General features: G+C 39.7%; 1 protein-coding gene across 3 annotated transcripts in view; it reads right to left on the bottom strand.

Annotated features, from left to right (window-relative positions):
• PPP2R5C (protein phosphatase 2 regulatory subunit B'gamma) overlaps nt 1–18309 on the bottom strand; it is a 61756-nt gene that overhangs the window by 23076 nt on the left and 20371 nt on the right. Inside the window, exon 2 of one of the 3 annotated variants that reach the window (XM_015865423.1) lies at nt 13251–13374. The exons of 1 other annotated variant lie outside the window; for it this stretch is intronic. In XM_015865423.1, the coding sequence (XP_015720909.1) occupies nt 13251–13344 (94 nt within the window). In that variant the 5' untranslated portion in view covers nt 13345–13374. Of the gene's footprint in view, nt 1–13250; nt 13482–18309 lie in introns of those variants that run through there. One more of the 3 variants, XM_015865422.1, reaches the window with a different exon arrangement.

Below are 18309 nucleotides of genomic sequence, written 5' to 3'. Positions count from 1 at the left end.
GTGAACTGTAAAATGGAAAGTGATTTAGCCTGAAGCACAGCACCATGATTTCACTTAGGGATACTACACTATAGTGCACAAAATCCAGAGCATAACCAGAGACCACAAGCTTAGACGGAACAGACAGACAATTACCATCACCTGAAAGGAGAGGAAGCACTAAAGCTATAATTACCATTCACCTCTGAGACGAAAGACTGACAACTAAGCAGGTCAAGAAGTACTCCCAGAAGGCAAACCACCTAACTCACCATTTACTTTGAATTGGCTTAAATGGTGACTTGTCCATCAGTTTCCTATTCAACCTCCAAATTTTAGCTGTTTAGGTTAACAGACATCTGAAGGGACTGTTATTAAGTCATTTTATTTTATTTATTTTTTAGAACCAAGCAGCTCTCTGAGCACTGCTCAAGGACTGGGAAGGCTGTAGCTACTCAAAAGCTATTCCTCCTGATTATTTTATGCCAAAACTGGCATTATCTATCCCATTACTCTTCTTGTCAGATAACTTCTAACACACCACAAGAGACATCCCCAGAAGTCAGCGTTAGGATCACAAGATAAGCCTCAAAGTCCAAAGGATCAGCCTTCTTCCCTTGTTCAAGTATTTCAGGTCTTCCCTCATTTCAGTCCCCAGGTAACTGCTGCATCAACTTACCCAGCCTACAGACAGGCAGGCCCTGCCTCTTTATATTTAATGCTATTGATTCTGAATTAACTACTCTGTTTAAAATGCTCAACACCAACTCAGATTGTGGCCTTGCCAGAGAAACTTGCCGATGAGCATAAAATATCTTTCTTACACTGTACAACTGGTATCAGCTGTGCTTTTACTATCAGACTGAGTACTCCAGTATCTCAGAGACAAGGTGCTCAGCTGTCAGGACACTGACCAGGAGTCTTGGCAGAGCACAGACAAACTGTGAAAGCCAAACTTTAAACAGAGTTCTATGAATGAAAATAAACTCCTTGGAAGCTCCAGGTATTTTCTTTAGCATCAATTACTGCAAAACTACAGTAAATGAACTCATAAAGCATTCCCACTGGTAACTGTCGTCTGTCCCCCCCTGCTATCCATGCCTGATTCTCAGTTGGTCTGTGACACCATTCTGCACCCAGGGGCTTATGAGCTACACCTTCATCAGAAGAGATCACTTTATACAAGGTAGCACAGCTCCCTCCAAGAACTACAACAACACTATGTGCTAACAAGTCCTGATTTTCTCAATTTCATAAAACAACAAATTCTGCCTGTCCTAAAAGAAAATCAGAAAAAGAAAAATGAAAACTAATATCGAAGTTAGGTTTCTAAGTGCCTGGACACGCACGCAATCTTGTCATGTCATATGCTTATGACTGTAATGTATGCTAAGACTGTAGAGAATGGACTGTACTGAAGGAACTGGAGCTGTTTAGTCTGGGGAAAAGGAGGCTGGGGGTGGGGATCTTACTGCTCTCTTCCAATATCTGAAAGATGCAGAAGTCCTGATTCCTGCTTATGGGTAGATGGTAAGTCTTACCTAACGTGAATTCAAATCTACTAAAGGGCTACAGCTTTTAAATGATATGGAGAAATGACATTTAACCGTAAATTAAGTTGCTCTCCAGCATATACCCCAAAGCATACTGTAAACACAATAAATACAGCTCCTTCCAGCAATCCAAAGCAAGTATTAGTGCCATTTAAATTGGATGTCATTAGAAAAGCAAGCAGCATTAGTAGTGTTAGTAGCTTTGCAATCTGCACTACAGTTGTGCTTCAATGTGAGCAGTTTGGTAACTTGCCACAGTCATTTCTTCCACAGACATTTCAGCTAATATTACCATGACTGCATTTTGTTCAAAGAATAAGCAGCGTTCAACATGCAGTGTGAAGGAAATGGGAGTTGCCAAACATGCAGGCAGAGGGATTGCAGAACATGAGAAAATTAACGCTGCTTTAATAGAATTATCACTTTTTTCCAGAACTAGTGGTCAAGTCTTAAAAAAGAATCCCCCAAACCAGCAAGACGATAAAAGCCCATCTAACATTTGATCAAGTTCAATTTAAAGTATCCACCTGATTTTGAAATGATTAAATTACTGTTCAAGTCTCAATCAAGGAATATCTCTTTGGATTACAGAACTTTCATTGCATTTCTATTACTTGACATGCTCATTATAGTTCTCTTTGATTTTCTTCAGCAGATTTTATTGAAAACATGACAGAACTAATTAACAGTAAGAGACATAACTCCCCTAGATAACGGTGTTTTATCTTAATAGGTGATAATAGAAATAAGAGGTTTGGGAGAAAATTTTCCAGTTCATGCATGGGAAGTTTAATTAACGCTATTACTTCTAGCAGTGCTTTAAAAAACACTTAAGAAATGCAAGAAATTACTATAATTACATATCATATGCGATACATTTCCTACAGTAACTAGCAGCCCTGGGAGTGGGAGTTCTGCTGCAGGTTACTTGAAACAAGCAAGATACTATGATGAATACGGTGGACTGCAAAAAACACACAAAACAGTATCAGCAGCAAAATGCTTTATGTGGAACTCTACTAAACCTATAGCAATATGGGTTTTTTGTTTGTTTGTTTTGAAGGAGGACAAAAGAGACATTAAATACAACAAAAATGACCACAGTGATCAAAGCCACAGGAACACCCAAGGAAAAACACGGTACTCTTATTAAATTCAAGAGAGTATGACATATAAAAATAGTAAGAGACACAGAAAAGGAACAAACTTCTATCTCACTACTGAACATAAAAGATACATTCAGTGTCATAAAAGAACTGCAGCTGAGTCTTATTACAAACTCCTGTCAAGTCTGAGGTCATACTGCATTTACCACGTATTACACTTCTGTACATACTTAATGTACACTCCTACTGAGAAGTTCTCAAGTTTTTCCTCCTTTCTTTTTCAAGAACATATTTCCTGTCAAAAACAGGATGCTGAAGGTCGGATGAACATTCAGCCTGACCCAGAACAACAAAGCCCATCGTTCTCCAGCAACTCCTGCTCAATAATTAAAATTACAGGCACTCGCAGCTTTTGTAAGGAAAACAATAAACTGCTCTGATAGCTTGAATAGCTGATATGGTTGTTTTGTTCTAGGCCAACAAGAAGGTGAGCTGAGACCAACAGATGGACGCATTCCACCTGAACTGATGCTCATGCAGCAGTCTGAAACTTCATAAGCATGACCTGCTGCCTTTATGTAGCATCATGGTTCTCAGGAGCATTCCAGGAGAGAAATGAGAAGCAGCTGTAAGCAGTGGCTATTTCCACTCCTCTCTGCATTCAAGGAACTGAGCTGCTGCCATCAATACCTTTTGGCCGTTCTCCAGGTAACAGTAATTTGTAACTGCCTACCGTCTTTGGAACTGCGCTGCTCTTAAGTACTGCTGTTCCATATTCATGCACTGGAACAAGACTGGCACCCAAAATATTTTTCTATATATGAAGTTCAAAAACAATGCTTGAAACAACACACATTGTACATTTTCTAGCTATGAATCAACAGTAAGTTGCATTTCATTTTCAAGTTGTTCACATTTCTGGATGTTCAGCTGTATTTTTACTTTAGTTTTCTGTTAAAATCCTGGCTGGCAGAGAAAATCTAGACTTGTTTATCCAGTAAAGCAACAGCAATGGCTTTGCTTCTATGCTAATCTGCTGCCTGGATCAAACACAGTTCACTTAAAACAAAAAGTGATTCCACCTCTGACAATTTGTCTGAAACTAGTCTCAACCTTATAGAACAGGCATTGGATGGAGGAGGTAGGAGGAGAAAGATGCCTGAAGTCATAAGAAAGATTAAGAACTTGTAATCAAGTAGGAAAAAAGCTTGCTAACATTCTGTGCTGTCTGGCACAATTTTAAACATTAAGCAACCTGGGGCTCTGAAATGACTCCCAGCAACACCTTTTTCAGGTGCACACGATAACTATCGATGAGAAAAGTGGATACACAGCAAGTCAGCTCCACACCTCATTATGCAATGAATTTTCAGAAGTGGAACAAAATCATCCTGCCTCTAAAGACCTGCCTTAAAAAGAAGGTTAGCTCAAATCCACTGTTTTCTTCAAAATCACATGAAATTAAAAACAAAAGAGCACCTTGAGAACAGATGCGTACTTCAAATCTAACCAAAATAAGCAGTTTTAACCCAGATTAAAACATACTAAAAATTATAGAGAAGAAATCACAAGTGCATAAATACTTGAAAGGCAACGTACCATATAAAGAGAAAAAAACATGAATGCTTATACAGGAAATGACAAGTGTAACAAGCAGAAATGGGCTTGAGCTAATGAAATAAAAAATCCACCTGAAAATTAGGGAGAAAAATGACAGTGAGTAAAATCAGACAGACAGTGGAAGGGAAAAAGGAAAAACCCTTGTCTTAACAAGGGAAGAGGGAAACCAAAGAGACAAAGAGCTGTCGGTGCTTTGGGGCACTCACACAGTTAATATGACAGTAACACCCATTTCAAACACAAAGGACTTACTACTAGTAAAGTATGGGAAAATCCTCTATTTCCTAGCTCTTCCTAGCACCCTATCACAAGATGCAACTAATCTTGTGTCCACCTTCCATAGCAGAACAGTCTGAAGCGTTGCAGAAACAGCCTTATTATGCAACATCTTCAACTGCATTTGATTTTATTAAAGTTTTATATATTAGAAGTCTCTGAAATATAGAATACACACACACATATGTATATAATATCTAGGCTATTTCCTAAGCAGCTATGAGCTCGCTTCTTCCTCTCAGTGTTCCACTTGCTAAAACCTGGATTGCTGCCTGTCTTCCATTTGGCACTTCTGAATGATAAAATACATCAATTTAACGATGGGATTCAGAATAAGCACTAACTGATTAAATAAGATTTCATTGAAGAATGCTGGGTCACATATTGACTTAGAAAGAGATGACATAATAGATAAGAAAGCATAACCATGGTTTGTTTTTCCATATGGCCAAACTTAAAGAGTTCCACATTCCAAAGCAATGTAACTTCACTCAAGAAGTTGAGTAAGTTGTAACGTAAACACAGCTGCATGAATTTGCCACTTTGTGGTAAGCTGACATTTATTTTTAAATTAATCAAACACCCATCACTTCCTTGGTAAAAAAAAAAAAATCTAAATGAACTTTCCAAATTCTCCATTATTTTCAGAATTAGAAATAGGATGTGGAAAATGCAGGTCTTTTTGAAAAGTCTATCCATAGGAAGGGCTGTAACAGTTAAAGTAACCAGAGGTTCTGAAGGACCTTTCAGCAGATACCAAGTCCCACTGAGTGTTCTCCTGAAAAATTCTACTGTTCAGCTCAGTAGAGTTTTTCTGTTACTGGTATAACACTGCGTTAGCTCCATATGCCTGTGGAATTTAGGAACCTCTTGTGAGGCATCTCAGGTAAAAGAAGCAGTAAAGAACGATAACAGCAATGTTTTGGAAAGTAACTTTAGAACTAAGTAGGTCAGCAACTTTCTTAGCAGCCACTCCTTGCCATGAGAACAGCCAAGGACTATTACTTCAAGCACTAACAATTACTAGCAGATCCCTGCTGGGAACTAAAATTCATATCTTAAAAAAGGAAGTTTTGACTCATGTAAGAGAAAGCCAATTCTGTCCATTTCAAAATGTACTGAAATACCTGGTTTCAACATTACCATGTTTTAAAGACAGGTAGATATTGAAGACATAATACACCTGCGCATTTTGTTAGTAACGGGTGCTTAAGAATTCTCCATTTAACTCCATTCAAAACAATCACTACTGCACAATACAACATCATTTCCTCACAGACATTGGCAAACACATTTATTCCAAAAAGATGCCTTCATTATCGTGTTAGCAGAGAGCAGATAACACACCTCTCTTAATCTATTTATGGAAGTTCAAGCTCTGATCATCCTGCCAATTTTCATTCCAGTATGTGAATGAACATAGGAAACCTCTGAAACAGCACTGACATTGACGTGCTTTCACTTTAAATAGAAAAGCAGTGAGAGAATTTGGTTCTAGAAGCTGTGTGAAAAAACATATCTGGTGACTTGAATTTAAAAATATGTTAAAGTACTTCCATAAAACTACTCAAAATAGAAAGTGTGTCTGAGTAGACTGCTACAATCAACTAAAAAAGGGAAGAAAAAACAAGTAATTGTTTTGATAGTTTTTAACGTCTTCCAGGTTTCACAGTTCATCTTGAACTTACTAAGAAAATATTTACTTCATAAAATTCAGACACCTATCAGTAACAAGAGCAATTATGAAACTGAAGCACCAAAGCCTGACAAAACTGTCACTTCCACCTCTGCTAATGGTTCTGAGTCAGCCCCCACCCCTCATTTTAACTGCATTAAAAAAATCTTAATTGACAGACAGTAGAAATGCTGTTGCACAACCTGTTTGCACAGAGGCAGATTTGGCTTTAAAGCACCACACATTCAGAACATCCTTTAACTCCACTGTGTGGCCTTTAAAGACCAGCATGTGGGCAAAAGCCAAGCACAGACAACATGCACCAGTATAGGTTGTGTAGGTCAGGCATAAAAGTTCACATGCAAAAGCCACTGCCCTGAGAGGAACATCCTGTCTGCACAGATATAACTACTCCTGCATCTTAAACATTGCTGGTGCCCACTGAACATTCATGGTTTCAAATACTGCTTCAGTAACTAGCAGTAGATTTAGCTGACTCAATCACAGAATCACAGAATGACCCGGGTTGGAAGGGACCTCAAGGATCACGTAGTTCCAACCCCCCTGCCTGGCAGGGCCACCAAACATACACATTTACTAGATCAGGTTGCCCAGGGCCCCGTCCAACCTGGTCTTGAACACCTCCAAGGACGGGGCATCCACAACCTCCCTGGGCAGCCTGTTCCAGGGCCTAACCACTCTCCTAGTGAAGAACTTCCCCCTAACGTCCAACCTAAATCTTCCCTCTTTTAACTCAACAGAATTTAAAATTCATTATTAAAAGCTTCAAACAGAAATAGAGACAAACTTTTTTTTTTTTTTTTTCAGAAATGATCACATTGCATGTTCATGTTAGAATGAAAATCAACAGACAAGAATGTTGATGCCTGAATAAAAAGTGAAGACAGTATGCACTTATGGTGATATAATTTTGCTTTCTTTGTTGCAGTACAAATTACACCATGACTCAATAAATGCAGCTAAAATTTCAGATGACTCCTTCCCTTCTTTTAACTTAATGGAATTTATAGTACAACAGAGAGTCCCCTTCAAAGACTTTATATATATATACACACACATATATACACACATACATATATATACACACACACAGTTGTGCCCTGAGAGGTTTTAAATGCAGCATGAACACATTCTCATTGTTTCCAGCAGCTAAGTTTATACATGCACACTTCATACACGAAGATTTAGACAAAGACTAGAAAAGATAATCAGTGCAGCAGGAGTGACAGAAATACAGAATAAGAGCAGCAAAAAGATAAAATATACCCACAGATGCAAAGTGAAGAGTTAATAAGCATGTCATCATGCTAAACCCAGCAGGAATGATAAATAACAAACCTCCCTTAGATCTGCTCATGGTCAAGTATCAGAAATGTTTCCCATGAGTTCCTTCAGGAAACAGCAGTTTAAAAAACCACCACATCAGTATGTGTCTGCTATGCACTATGGCTGTGTCTGGATGCCTTCCTAAAACCATCATAACAGGCAAAACACTAACAGTCATTTATATGAAATATCAGTCCTTGGATAATTACCTAATACTAACTGATGAAACTCACAGTATGGATTTCAGTATCTTACAGATATGAGACCCATGTTTGTCAAGAACTGCTACTTGTTCTCTTTCAATGCAACACTTCCCAAAAAGAATGGTAGGTGGGTTTCAGTGTACTATTGGTTACACAGTGCTAGGGAGCAGCACTGCCCAAAAACATGCTATGAGGATATAGGAAACTTTTAGCAAGACTCATTGCACCTTAAATGTGTACTAAATATAAATGTGTTTAAGGATTAAAGGGTATTAATATTTAAATAAACATACATCACTCAAACCAGTTAAAGCTGACTGTGTTTGTTATGTTTATGAGTTGTAGCTTACTCAAAAGATATTTTAGTTATCCATGTTCTCTAAAAAACACATACCTGCCACACAGCTTTTAGACTACCGCTGAGCAGCTAACAGAGCATTAAGAAACAAACAAAACAGTGGTTTTGTGTGCTATTTTTAATCGTACAAGAAGTTCCAGCTACCCTATCTTTAGCACTTTGCAAAAACAGTGAGAATCATAAAACTTCATAATGGTTTTCATGAAAGCAGCACACAAGATTCAGAGTTACTACAGACGTAAAAGCACTAATAGGTACATTGGCATCAAACACATAAAGGGGTCTGCTTTAATAACTGAAGGGAAAAATTGCTCTTTGAATTTGACAAAGTACATATATATATCTAGATAGATAGATATAGATATAGAATGAGTTTTAAAGTGACAATAAGGGCAATCATTTTTTGTCCTATGTGCAACAAAGAATTACAGCATCATCACCTAATTTTCACCAGAAGTAGCTGCCTCATTCCCATTTAGCTGATTCCTTCCCTCAAAGCACTGCAAAACACAGATGGAACTGCTCACGTTGTCCAGTCCCATTTTAAGCAGAGATTTCACACACCCTTTTGCAGTCTTGTTCTCAAGTTTAAACGCTTTCACAGTGAAAAACTTTGTATTTGATGACAATCTCTTGTGTAGCAGCTTGCATTGGTCACATCTCCTCAAGCACTGTGCATCTCTGAGAAGTGCTTGGCTCTGTTTCTCCATCCCCTCCCCTTCTGTCAGCTGAAGAAAAGATCACCACTCAGCCCTTCCTTCTTCAGGCCAGCAAACCCAGTTCTCTCAGCCTCCTTTTGTACATTACGAGATTAATGGCTGCTGCTCTTCATGCTGAATTTACCCTATGTTTACACTGTTGAAGTGTGAGCTTTGGCCTCTGCTTCCACTTAATTCATTACTAAATTGATTTTATTTATTTATTCTTTAGGCTCAGAAACAATTCCTGAGAAGCAAAAGCCCTCATGATATTTCAGAAAGCACTATATCTATACAAATATCTACAGGCCGATTATTTTTACAGGAAAAAGAAACGCAACTTTGTTTAAATGAAATAAATGAGCTGCTCTCCTTCAAGAAAAATTGCGTATCACAGGTTCAAATACATTATGCAGCTCACTTAGAAGTTATTTCAACTTATTGTCAAAGGAACTTGACCTTCCATATTAAAATACTAAAATACAAAGTAGAAATGCACCTTTCAATAGCTAGAGTGCTCTTGGCTGCCCTAAGGTAGCCCAGACTTAGGGAAAGCACCAACAGGTGCTCAATACCATGTTAACACCAAACTGAACCAGCAGTTTTCACTGTGATTTTACAACAATGCTACTTCCCATCCAAACCCTCAGATCTCTGCATCAAAATAATGTTACCACTTACATCTTCGGTTATGTGCTGTAGAAGAGCAATACATGAAGACGGAATATAAACTACCTTCCATTCTCCCTTGTTCAAGATTAAAAGGAGCACATGTAAAGAACAGGCAAAGTTAATTACTGTGCTTATTACAAAGTGTGAATGAAGTTAAATAAATCTGAGCCCACCAAAAATTCAGAAATTTTTGCTCCCCTGGAAGGCAGAGAAGACTGGATGTCAGGATATCTGAAACAGGCTACGGCCTATGGGAAGCCTCAGTGCGAGCTGACAGGATCAGGGCGTACTCATCCTCCTTCCCACACAACTTTCATCATGCCTTGCAAAACACCTTGAAAATCATTTTGAAAAAGCATGAATGGACAACATTTCCAACCGCAGTCAGCAACTAGGCCACTAAGGCAACTGCTACTCTGCTAATAATTCCGCCAGCACAGATCAGAGCTTCACCAATATTTTGTTCAAATATCTGTCCACATTTTGAGTTCGTAAAAGCAGTGACATTAGGGCTACTTTCACACTACTGACTAAACAACATTAAGATATTTCTCTTATAGCAGTCAACTGTATTTCAAATGAAAAATATGTGCCCCTCTCAAATGAATAAACATCTACGATCCACCTACAGAAAGAACCAAGATCGTATTTACTGACTGCAATCTGTACATTGTAATCCACAGCTTTCAGATAGACTGTTCAACAGTAAATATGAACTGGTAACTCTGAAGTCTAGTGACAAATGTTAACTCTTCACCCTGATCTACACAGCTTTCACAGCTGCTTTCTTTGCTCAAAGTACTGAGATGAAGGGCCCCAGGCCCCTCTCAGTAACTTGGAACAAGGCTCTGAACGCACTCCCATCACCACAGGGGTTCAGCTGCCAGAAGGTCTCCACGAGGAGAAAGCAGCATCTTGACAACACCACCCTGCTTTGCTTTCCTCTTGCACCTTCTTCTCTGCTGTCCTTACATCATCTCCTGGCAAAACATACACAGATCAGCTGCTTTACCTACTCCATCTTTACTTGCTTCTTAAGGCACACAAGTCTCTACCCAAGATCATGAAACACAGCAGTTATTCCATACTCACACCAGCTGCTCTATGTGAAATGATGATTTTCTCAGCTTTAGCCTGTTCCAAGATGAGGTAAGCTTGCAGCTCATCATGATCACTAATAAAGAGCAGTTCAGCTGACCATCATGTCCTATCTTTGTACTCTAGAACAATCAATGCAGCAACAGTACAACTGGGATCTCCTGGAAAGCCTGATGCAGGTGGAATGACCAAAGGGCTTACCACCCCAGCAGGCCAAACACACCACCTGAGCCAGTGCTTTCAGCATAAGCAAATAAGGGACCCAAGGGCTACGTGCCACGTGCATTCACTCTGTGGCTGTATTCTGGTGTTTGGTGTTTTACAGGATAGGTCCAAAGTCGTGTTCTGCAGGCTTGATTTCCACACAGTGATCTCAGGCAACCACCTGCAGTCTGACTGCAACAAAGGGCAGAGCCTCACAGTACCAAACCAGGAAAGGAGAACAGATTTAGTGACAGCCATCAGGGTCAGCCAACAGGTCAGTGCTTGCCAAACGAGCCCACAGTGACTTCAAGCCAGGTAGTCAACATATCAGGATCCAGAGAGGTGAGGTACACAGCCAAAGATAAAGCTGCAACCTGGATGAGGCAATGACAAGGCCAAGGGCCTGACCTTAACAACAGCTCCAGAGTGAAGGACTAGGCCTGACCCTCACACTGTAACGGGAAGTAATGCTACTAGGAAACCAATCTCATACTGCAACAGGTGATGTGAAAGGACAAATGTAACAGAAGCACAGAATGGGGCAAACAGTAAATCTTTGTCATTAGGCTTCAGAGTTATCAGTTTATTTTAATTATTAATTTTATATAATACCGTTCTGTGAGGCTACATTTGGAAGGCAAATCAGTATTGGTTACGTCAGAGCAGCTAGCAATATGAGACTCACAAACAATGAAGTAATGTGTATGGATGGAAGAGATGCATCCCCCTCCCTGCTTCCATTGATCTCCTACGAAATTCCTCTGGGCTATAACACCAGACACCCATATAATTTCCTGCCATCTGAAAAATGCAAAATTTTCCCATAGAACTTCCTTAATTGCTTACAAGAAGATTGACTCCTTACTCATTAATAAAACAAAACCAACAGAAAACCACAAACACAACACAATCCTTAACCTCAACCTTACTAGAGTATTATCATGCATACCAAAAATGTTGCATTTAGAAAATTTCAGAAGCTCCTTAAAATACATTTTCACAATTATGTATTTGATCCGAGCAACAAGAGGGATAATAGATTCACCAATGTGAACCTTTTATCATACCAAGACAAAGGATTGTTAAGGCTCAGCATTATAATATTTCATAGTTCTGCTTTAAACATTTTGTTGCTGTTATTTTCTGAAACAGATTTATACCTTTTAAGAGATGAGGTTTCTACCCTTCCAAAATGCAGCACACGTCATTAAATTAAGGTGATCTGTGCAGAAGGAAAAGCTACAGCTCAGGCAGTCACAGTTATATTCCCTTGACAACAAGCAAAGCCCTTATTCTAACTCAAAGGAATTTTACCATATTTTCCCCCACTCGCAGACCAAAATTAGAGTCTTCTAGAATACAGTCAGTCTCGCTTCAGACAGAGGATAATGCTCTTTCACAGGTAAAAAGAAACCATGATTTTGCCCATATATGCTGACAACTACTGTTTAGAGGAGCAGGCATCTGAACGTTGTTTGTTTAAAAATTAAACTTCCAAAGCAAAATATTTTCAGCATATGGAATACTCATTAAAAAATAATTATTTTCATTCCCAACAGCCAGCCTGTGCTTGAGTAAGCTGAGAAGCAAAAGGTAATCACAAACAGCATCAGCTGTGTTTCTTCCAGATAAGTGCCATTGTTCAAGGTGTGCTGATCTCATCTAATAGCTGCTCTGTTTTCATAAAAAGTTCTAAAAACAAAGCCAACTGGAGGAGGATGTTAAAAAAGAAACGCTTTGACTGGTTAAGAAGCTTGTTTATAGCCACTTCAATAGAAAGTCACAGCGATACAAAATTTCACTAACTGCAAAAATAGATACACAATATCACGCAGAAGCTTCCTACCGAAATACATCTTCCCTACATAAGACCAACATTTACAATGCAGTAATTTTATAAAGCCGGGAGGACATATCCTGCGAAGCAATTTAACATTCAGCACTATACGAGCCAACGGGCACATAAGTGCTCGCTTGTTAGGGCTGAGCTGCGTCTCTTCTAGGAAATGCCCTCTGAATGCATAAAGGATATTTTCCTAATATATGTCACATCTCTCTCCCTGCCCCCCAGCAAGACCAATTCTTCCATACGCTGCAGTGCATTTGAAAGGCGTTCCAATCAAGCAATGCACACACAGCAGCCCTGAAGCACACCCACCGTTTATCCCTATTCTATAGGAACTGTATATGGATAACTTGGCTCTTCCCTCCCCCTCCCCCTCTACCTTTCTGGGGTAGTGACTTCACATCCTTTGACATCAGCGCTTGCTGAAAGGGGGATGGGAGAGTTGCAGCAGAAAGCAGCAAAACCTGCTTTTAACAGTGCGTGCGATGCCTGCGTGCGAGCCCAGCCGCCGTGCGGAGCTCGGAGCCGGGTGCCCGGCTACAAAGGGCTCTCGCAGGAGCCGCACCGCCCCGGAGCCGGCCGGGGGGAGGGGGGTCGCGATCCGCCACGACTCACCTCTGATGTGCAAAAGGGCCACGGGCTGGAAGGGCCCGTTGGAATTGGCTGCGTCAACCACCATCCTGCTGCCGGCTCTGTTACATGTCAACATCTAGGCTCCGCCGGGCAAGGCAGCGTATTCCTTAAGGCAAGAAACCGGCCTCCATTTTAGTTTAAAAAAAGACAGAAACTGAAGCGCTCTGCAGCTGGAGGGAACTGGCTGCTGGGTGATGTCAGCGGGCTGGAAGAGCCCCATTGGCTGAGGGCCGCAACTTAAAATGACACCGGGCGAGCTGCGAATGGGAGGCGGCCGGGCGGCAGGAGGCGCGACCCCCAGCGGCCGGGCCCAGACAGACGGGAAACGGCCTGGGGCAAAGGGCTGCACCGGGAACGGCCACTCAGCTCAGCTATGGATCGCCGCTCACGTTCTGTGATGTCCATTAAAGCAGCGCGTGCGTTACTTGCTGCAGAATAATAATAATAAAACGAAAAAGTTTAATGTTTCTTTCAACAGGGCTGCCAAGAACTGCCACACAGGAGGCCAACTCAACACTGAGAGCACCATCTTCTGCATCTTTATATTTCAAAAGCCATACGAAAAGCTGCTCCCAAGTGAGATGGATCTCTGACTTGTTTGTAGAAGCGGTTTGTAAATAGAAAGCTCTACGCACGCTCCAATGAAGTACTTTATGGCTTGTTGCTGGCATGGGTTTGTCATGGACAAAGCCATACTCATGGCATTTGGAAACTGAAGAATGCAGCTCCAAGCTCATTTGCACGTTTCTTGCACAGAAACAAACCTACACTTACGCTCAACTTGCTGGTAAACTTGGCAGAACTCAGGTTTTTGTTCTCACTAAGCTCAGTAGAATGGAAGTATCCCAGCAGTAAGAACCAGGGCAGTATCACAGCAAAGCATTGCTGCACTAAGCCAGAAGAAATACAAAAATAAAAGCGTAACTATTTGTAAACTTTCTACTTAATTACATTGGGTATTTGTAACAAGACTGACTGTAAGAAACCTTTAACACAGGAGATTTGAAGACGTGTTTTCACAGAGTTACATGAAGGCCCATTTTGTCTCTGGGATACCACACATCCAGGAGACATTCAGAGATGCAGACAATACATCTGTACTATCCACAAACCTGCACTGCTCCTCAAACACTATTTGCAGCAGCACGTCACCTTTTTTGGTATTCAAATTATTTGATCTATACATGATTTTCCTATCTTATGATAGAGGAGTACATCCGAAAGAAAAGATGCCTTTCAGTTGGATAATTTGCTTATGAATTTTTTGAACCAAAATCATCAGGCATATGCACAGCTGGCTGGGAGAATTGTAGCGAGCTACAATAACACACCGTCAAATGTAAGTTAGAGCTATACTGAGTATTACTAAATTGGATGAAGGGAAAAGACTAATTGGGATAGGTAAGATAGGAGTGTTTATTCATGTGATACATGAAGGAATCAATTAGATTTACTGCTGACTGGGCCTGATTTAAAGTAGTACCTCATGAATGTTCAAGAAAGATGCAAAACCGATGCAAAAGCCTAAATGAAAACAGCCTGGAAATATTACTTACTAAAAATATCAAGTGGGTGTTGTTTGTGTTGTGTTTTTTGATTATGTTTTTCATAGGAGGGTGAGTGAGGGTGGGTGGCTGGTATATAGAGTTTTTTTTGCAGGGGGAGTAGGGGAGTAAGGATAACTAGACAGTATCCAAGTGTTTTAGAAAGTAATTATGAAGTTGGAGGGATTTAGTTTTCCTCCATTCACTACAGACAGTAAATTCCTCCTACATCAAGAAGGATTAACTTAAATTCTAAACAAAATCCTTTCACAATAAAAACAGTGAAGCAAACTAGACTGTAAACTTTTTCTCCAAATTAAGAACAGTCAAGCATAATGAATGATATAAAATGTAGCTGCTCTTGCTTTTAATCACCATTTGTGGAATATACAAACTTCTGATGCACTTTTAAGCCTCTTCTTTAAGACTACAGAGATTCAGATCATGCATGCTTACAATCTAGACAAAAACACAGTATGTACAGTCTCAAAAATGTCAGTTTCTATATTCATATATTCCTTGGCTATACCTTAGATTTGAAACTTTAGCTACCACAGAGAGCCTTGTAACAATGCTAGATTTAAAAGCAAAACCAAGACTGAACCCAATCAGAAAGTGCTCTGCAAGATCTTGATAGATGAAGGAGGAAAGAATAGCTCAAAGCTTCTGCAATACTTTCACATGTAGAATTTTATAGTTAAATTCTGTTTCATTTTCATATCTAAAGTGAAATTAGACTGTTCTATAGTGATATGTCTCAGTATGATGAAGCAAAACCAATGTTTAAAATTGCAGTTTATCTGGCAACCTCATCTTTGCAAGGCAGCTGCTGTCCCTCCTCTCTATATGCATCTTTGCTTTAATGGCCAAATGCTGCTTCTGTTTGTTAGGACCTCCCTGCAGAGACTGAATAGGTAGGCAGGTGTGAAGGTACACAACCACTGTACTGTAACAACAAAGCAAAGAAGTAACATTACCTCAGTTACAGTGTCATTTTCTATTCCATTCATAACCATGGCTTGAATAGCTAGAGATTCATTTGTAAAATTTCTGTAATGGTTTAAGGTCAATCCTCTAAATTGTTCTAAAAGAGTAAATGATAAATATGCAGAGCTGGCTGTAGTAGAGGTGGAGCACTAAATCACATTCAAATAAGTTCTCTTCTGTAATACTTATTTCCTGCTCACATTTCATCCTCTGCAGGACTCTTCAATCTCAGGTCAGGTACTTATTAAGTTATCAAGCAACTTGCTCAAACAGCCAGAATTCAGTCTATTTGCTTCTTGCAAAGTACTACTGAAGTTGGAGAACTTCAATCTTTACAAAGTTTTCACTTTATTCATTAAATTTAGTATCTTCGCACCAGTTATAGATAAGATGTACATCCTTCTAGGTAGAACCATATAGCTGCTCTATACTTCAGCCTTAAGACATTTGATTTGCCACCAAAAGAAAATTGAATTAGGAATTGATTCACTAATGAGAAGGGGAAGAATATTAGGGCAAATGGAATAGTACTAACGAATATCAATGAGCGGAAGAAGAGGTCATTTAAACAAATACGTGAAGACAACTTCATTGCAACAAAATAATAAAACATTAATTCTAAAAACAGATAGCTGAGGTTAATAAACAGCAAATATGCACTGACAGTATAGCAAAACCTTAGCTATCACAGGTTTCCTCTGAACCCTGCTCCTCACATCAAACTTCCTGACAAGAGGAAATACAGAAAATCCTATCAAGATCTCAGGATATATTTAAATGTGTTACATTTAGGAGCTAGCACTGTAGCTGGTAAATTCTCTTTATCTAAATTTCTCTTTCAGCATACCTGGCATTTCCTTCAAAACAAATGCTCCATTTGAGTTGTCAATGGAGCATTGAAAAGCAAACAACCAAAAAACCACACAACACAAAACAGAAGGCCACCATCAGCTCTCCTCCCAAACTACAAATTCACCTGGACAAAGGCTTGCCTTTGCTTCTGCTCTGGACTTCATCTTATTTCCATGAAGACGCCTCTCACCAAATGAGAAGCTGGGACTTCTGGACTGGGAAAGAGGGGTGGGTGGGACGGGGAGCAGGGAAAATGTTATTTAGGCTGAGTTCTAAAGATACTAAAGGCATAACTCCATTATTACTAGAGCCACTATTCCTCAGTGACCTAAGCCAGTTGCAGACTGCTTGCAGTCCTCTTCTTGCATTCCCATCTGCTTCCATGGCCTTCCAACCACAGAAGAAAACAAGCTGGGATAAATCAAGCCATTTCCATTATCCTTCTTTCTTACAGCCTTCCCTTTAGATACTGAGAGGCCACTCTCAGGTCTCCTTAGAGCCTTCTCTTCTCTGAACCAAACAGCCTCAGCTCGCTCAGTCTGTCCTCACAGGGAAGGTGTTCCATCCCTTAGGTAATTTTTGAGGCCCTCTGGATGCACCCTAAAAGGTCCATGTCTTTTTTCCTTTACTGAGGGCTCCATATCAGGACACAGTACTCCAAGCGAGGTCTCATCAGCGCAGAGCAGGAGTTTCATCCAAGAAACTTTTTTTCCCCCCTTCAGGCAAAATTTATCACTCTCACAAATGATGTAATGCTATAGAAAAAGGTCTCTTCCCAGCTCTGAACATTGAGTTCAGAAAGTTACCTGAGGACAACAACCATCTTAGTGGAAAAAAGACAGCAAGTCTGTAGTCTAGAAAAGAAGTTGCAGCAGTGGGAGACACTGGACTCCCTCATGCAAAGTTCTAGCTCAGTTCCAAAGGACAGACAAGAAAAACAAACAAATAAATAAATAAATATTCAAGCAAACAGAGGCAGTAAGCACCTAATATCCTGTTATCAAGATAAGAAAAAAACATTGCTTGGGCAAATAAACAGATCTGAACTATTATCTAGCTCCCCTAAAGAATTCAAAGACTAAATCACAGAGAAAAGATGGCGTTCTGAATTCTGTGTTGAAAAACCATTAACATTTGCTTACTGGTACACAAGAAAAAAAAAAACAACTAAAATTTCAATTTACAAATATCTACATAGACTGAACTTGTCTCTATCTGCATCTCCTTATGTTTGCAGTCACTGCAGCACACACACACTCAACGGGACTAAATTGTTCTTCAGCCAACACCATATACTCGGAACATTTTGTAAGTGGAAAACAGTTAAAGAATATATAGCAAGTTCAGAAATCCGCACAATGAAATCAAAAAGCATTCTTTACCTTAAAAAGAACTGTCTTTTAAAAACATGATTGGGTGCAAAAACATACTTCCCTGGGAAGATAAACAGACTCCTTTTCAAGTACTGACAACCCATTTCAACCAAACCTTGTACAGAAGCCAACACATACCAATATTACTCCCATATGTGGTTTTATTACACAGATCACAAGTCATTTTCAGGAAATGAAGCTTAAAATCACATTTAAGAGTAAAATCTTGAAAGCAGGAGAGTTATCCAGCAAACACTCATACATTCAAATGTCTAAATATTAAAT

Source organism: Coturnix japonica, chromosome 5, assembly GCF_001577835.2.
Source record: "Coturnix japonica isolate 7356 chromosome 5, Coturnix japonica 2.1, whole genome shotgun sequence".
NCBI lineage: Eukaryota > Metazoa > Chordata > Aves > Galliformes > Phasianidae > Coturnix > Coturnix japonica.
Note: the sequence above shows the minus strand (reverse complement) of the source record. Positions and strands in the feature narration are given on the sequence as shown.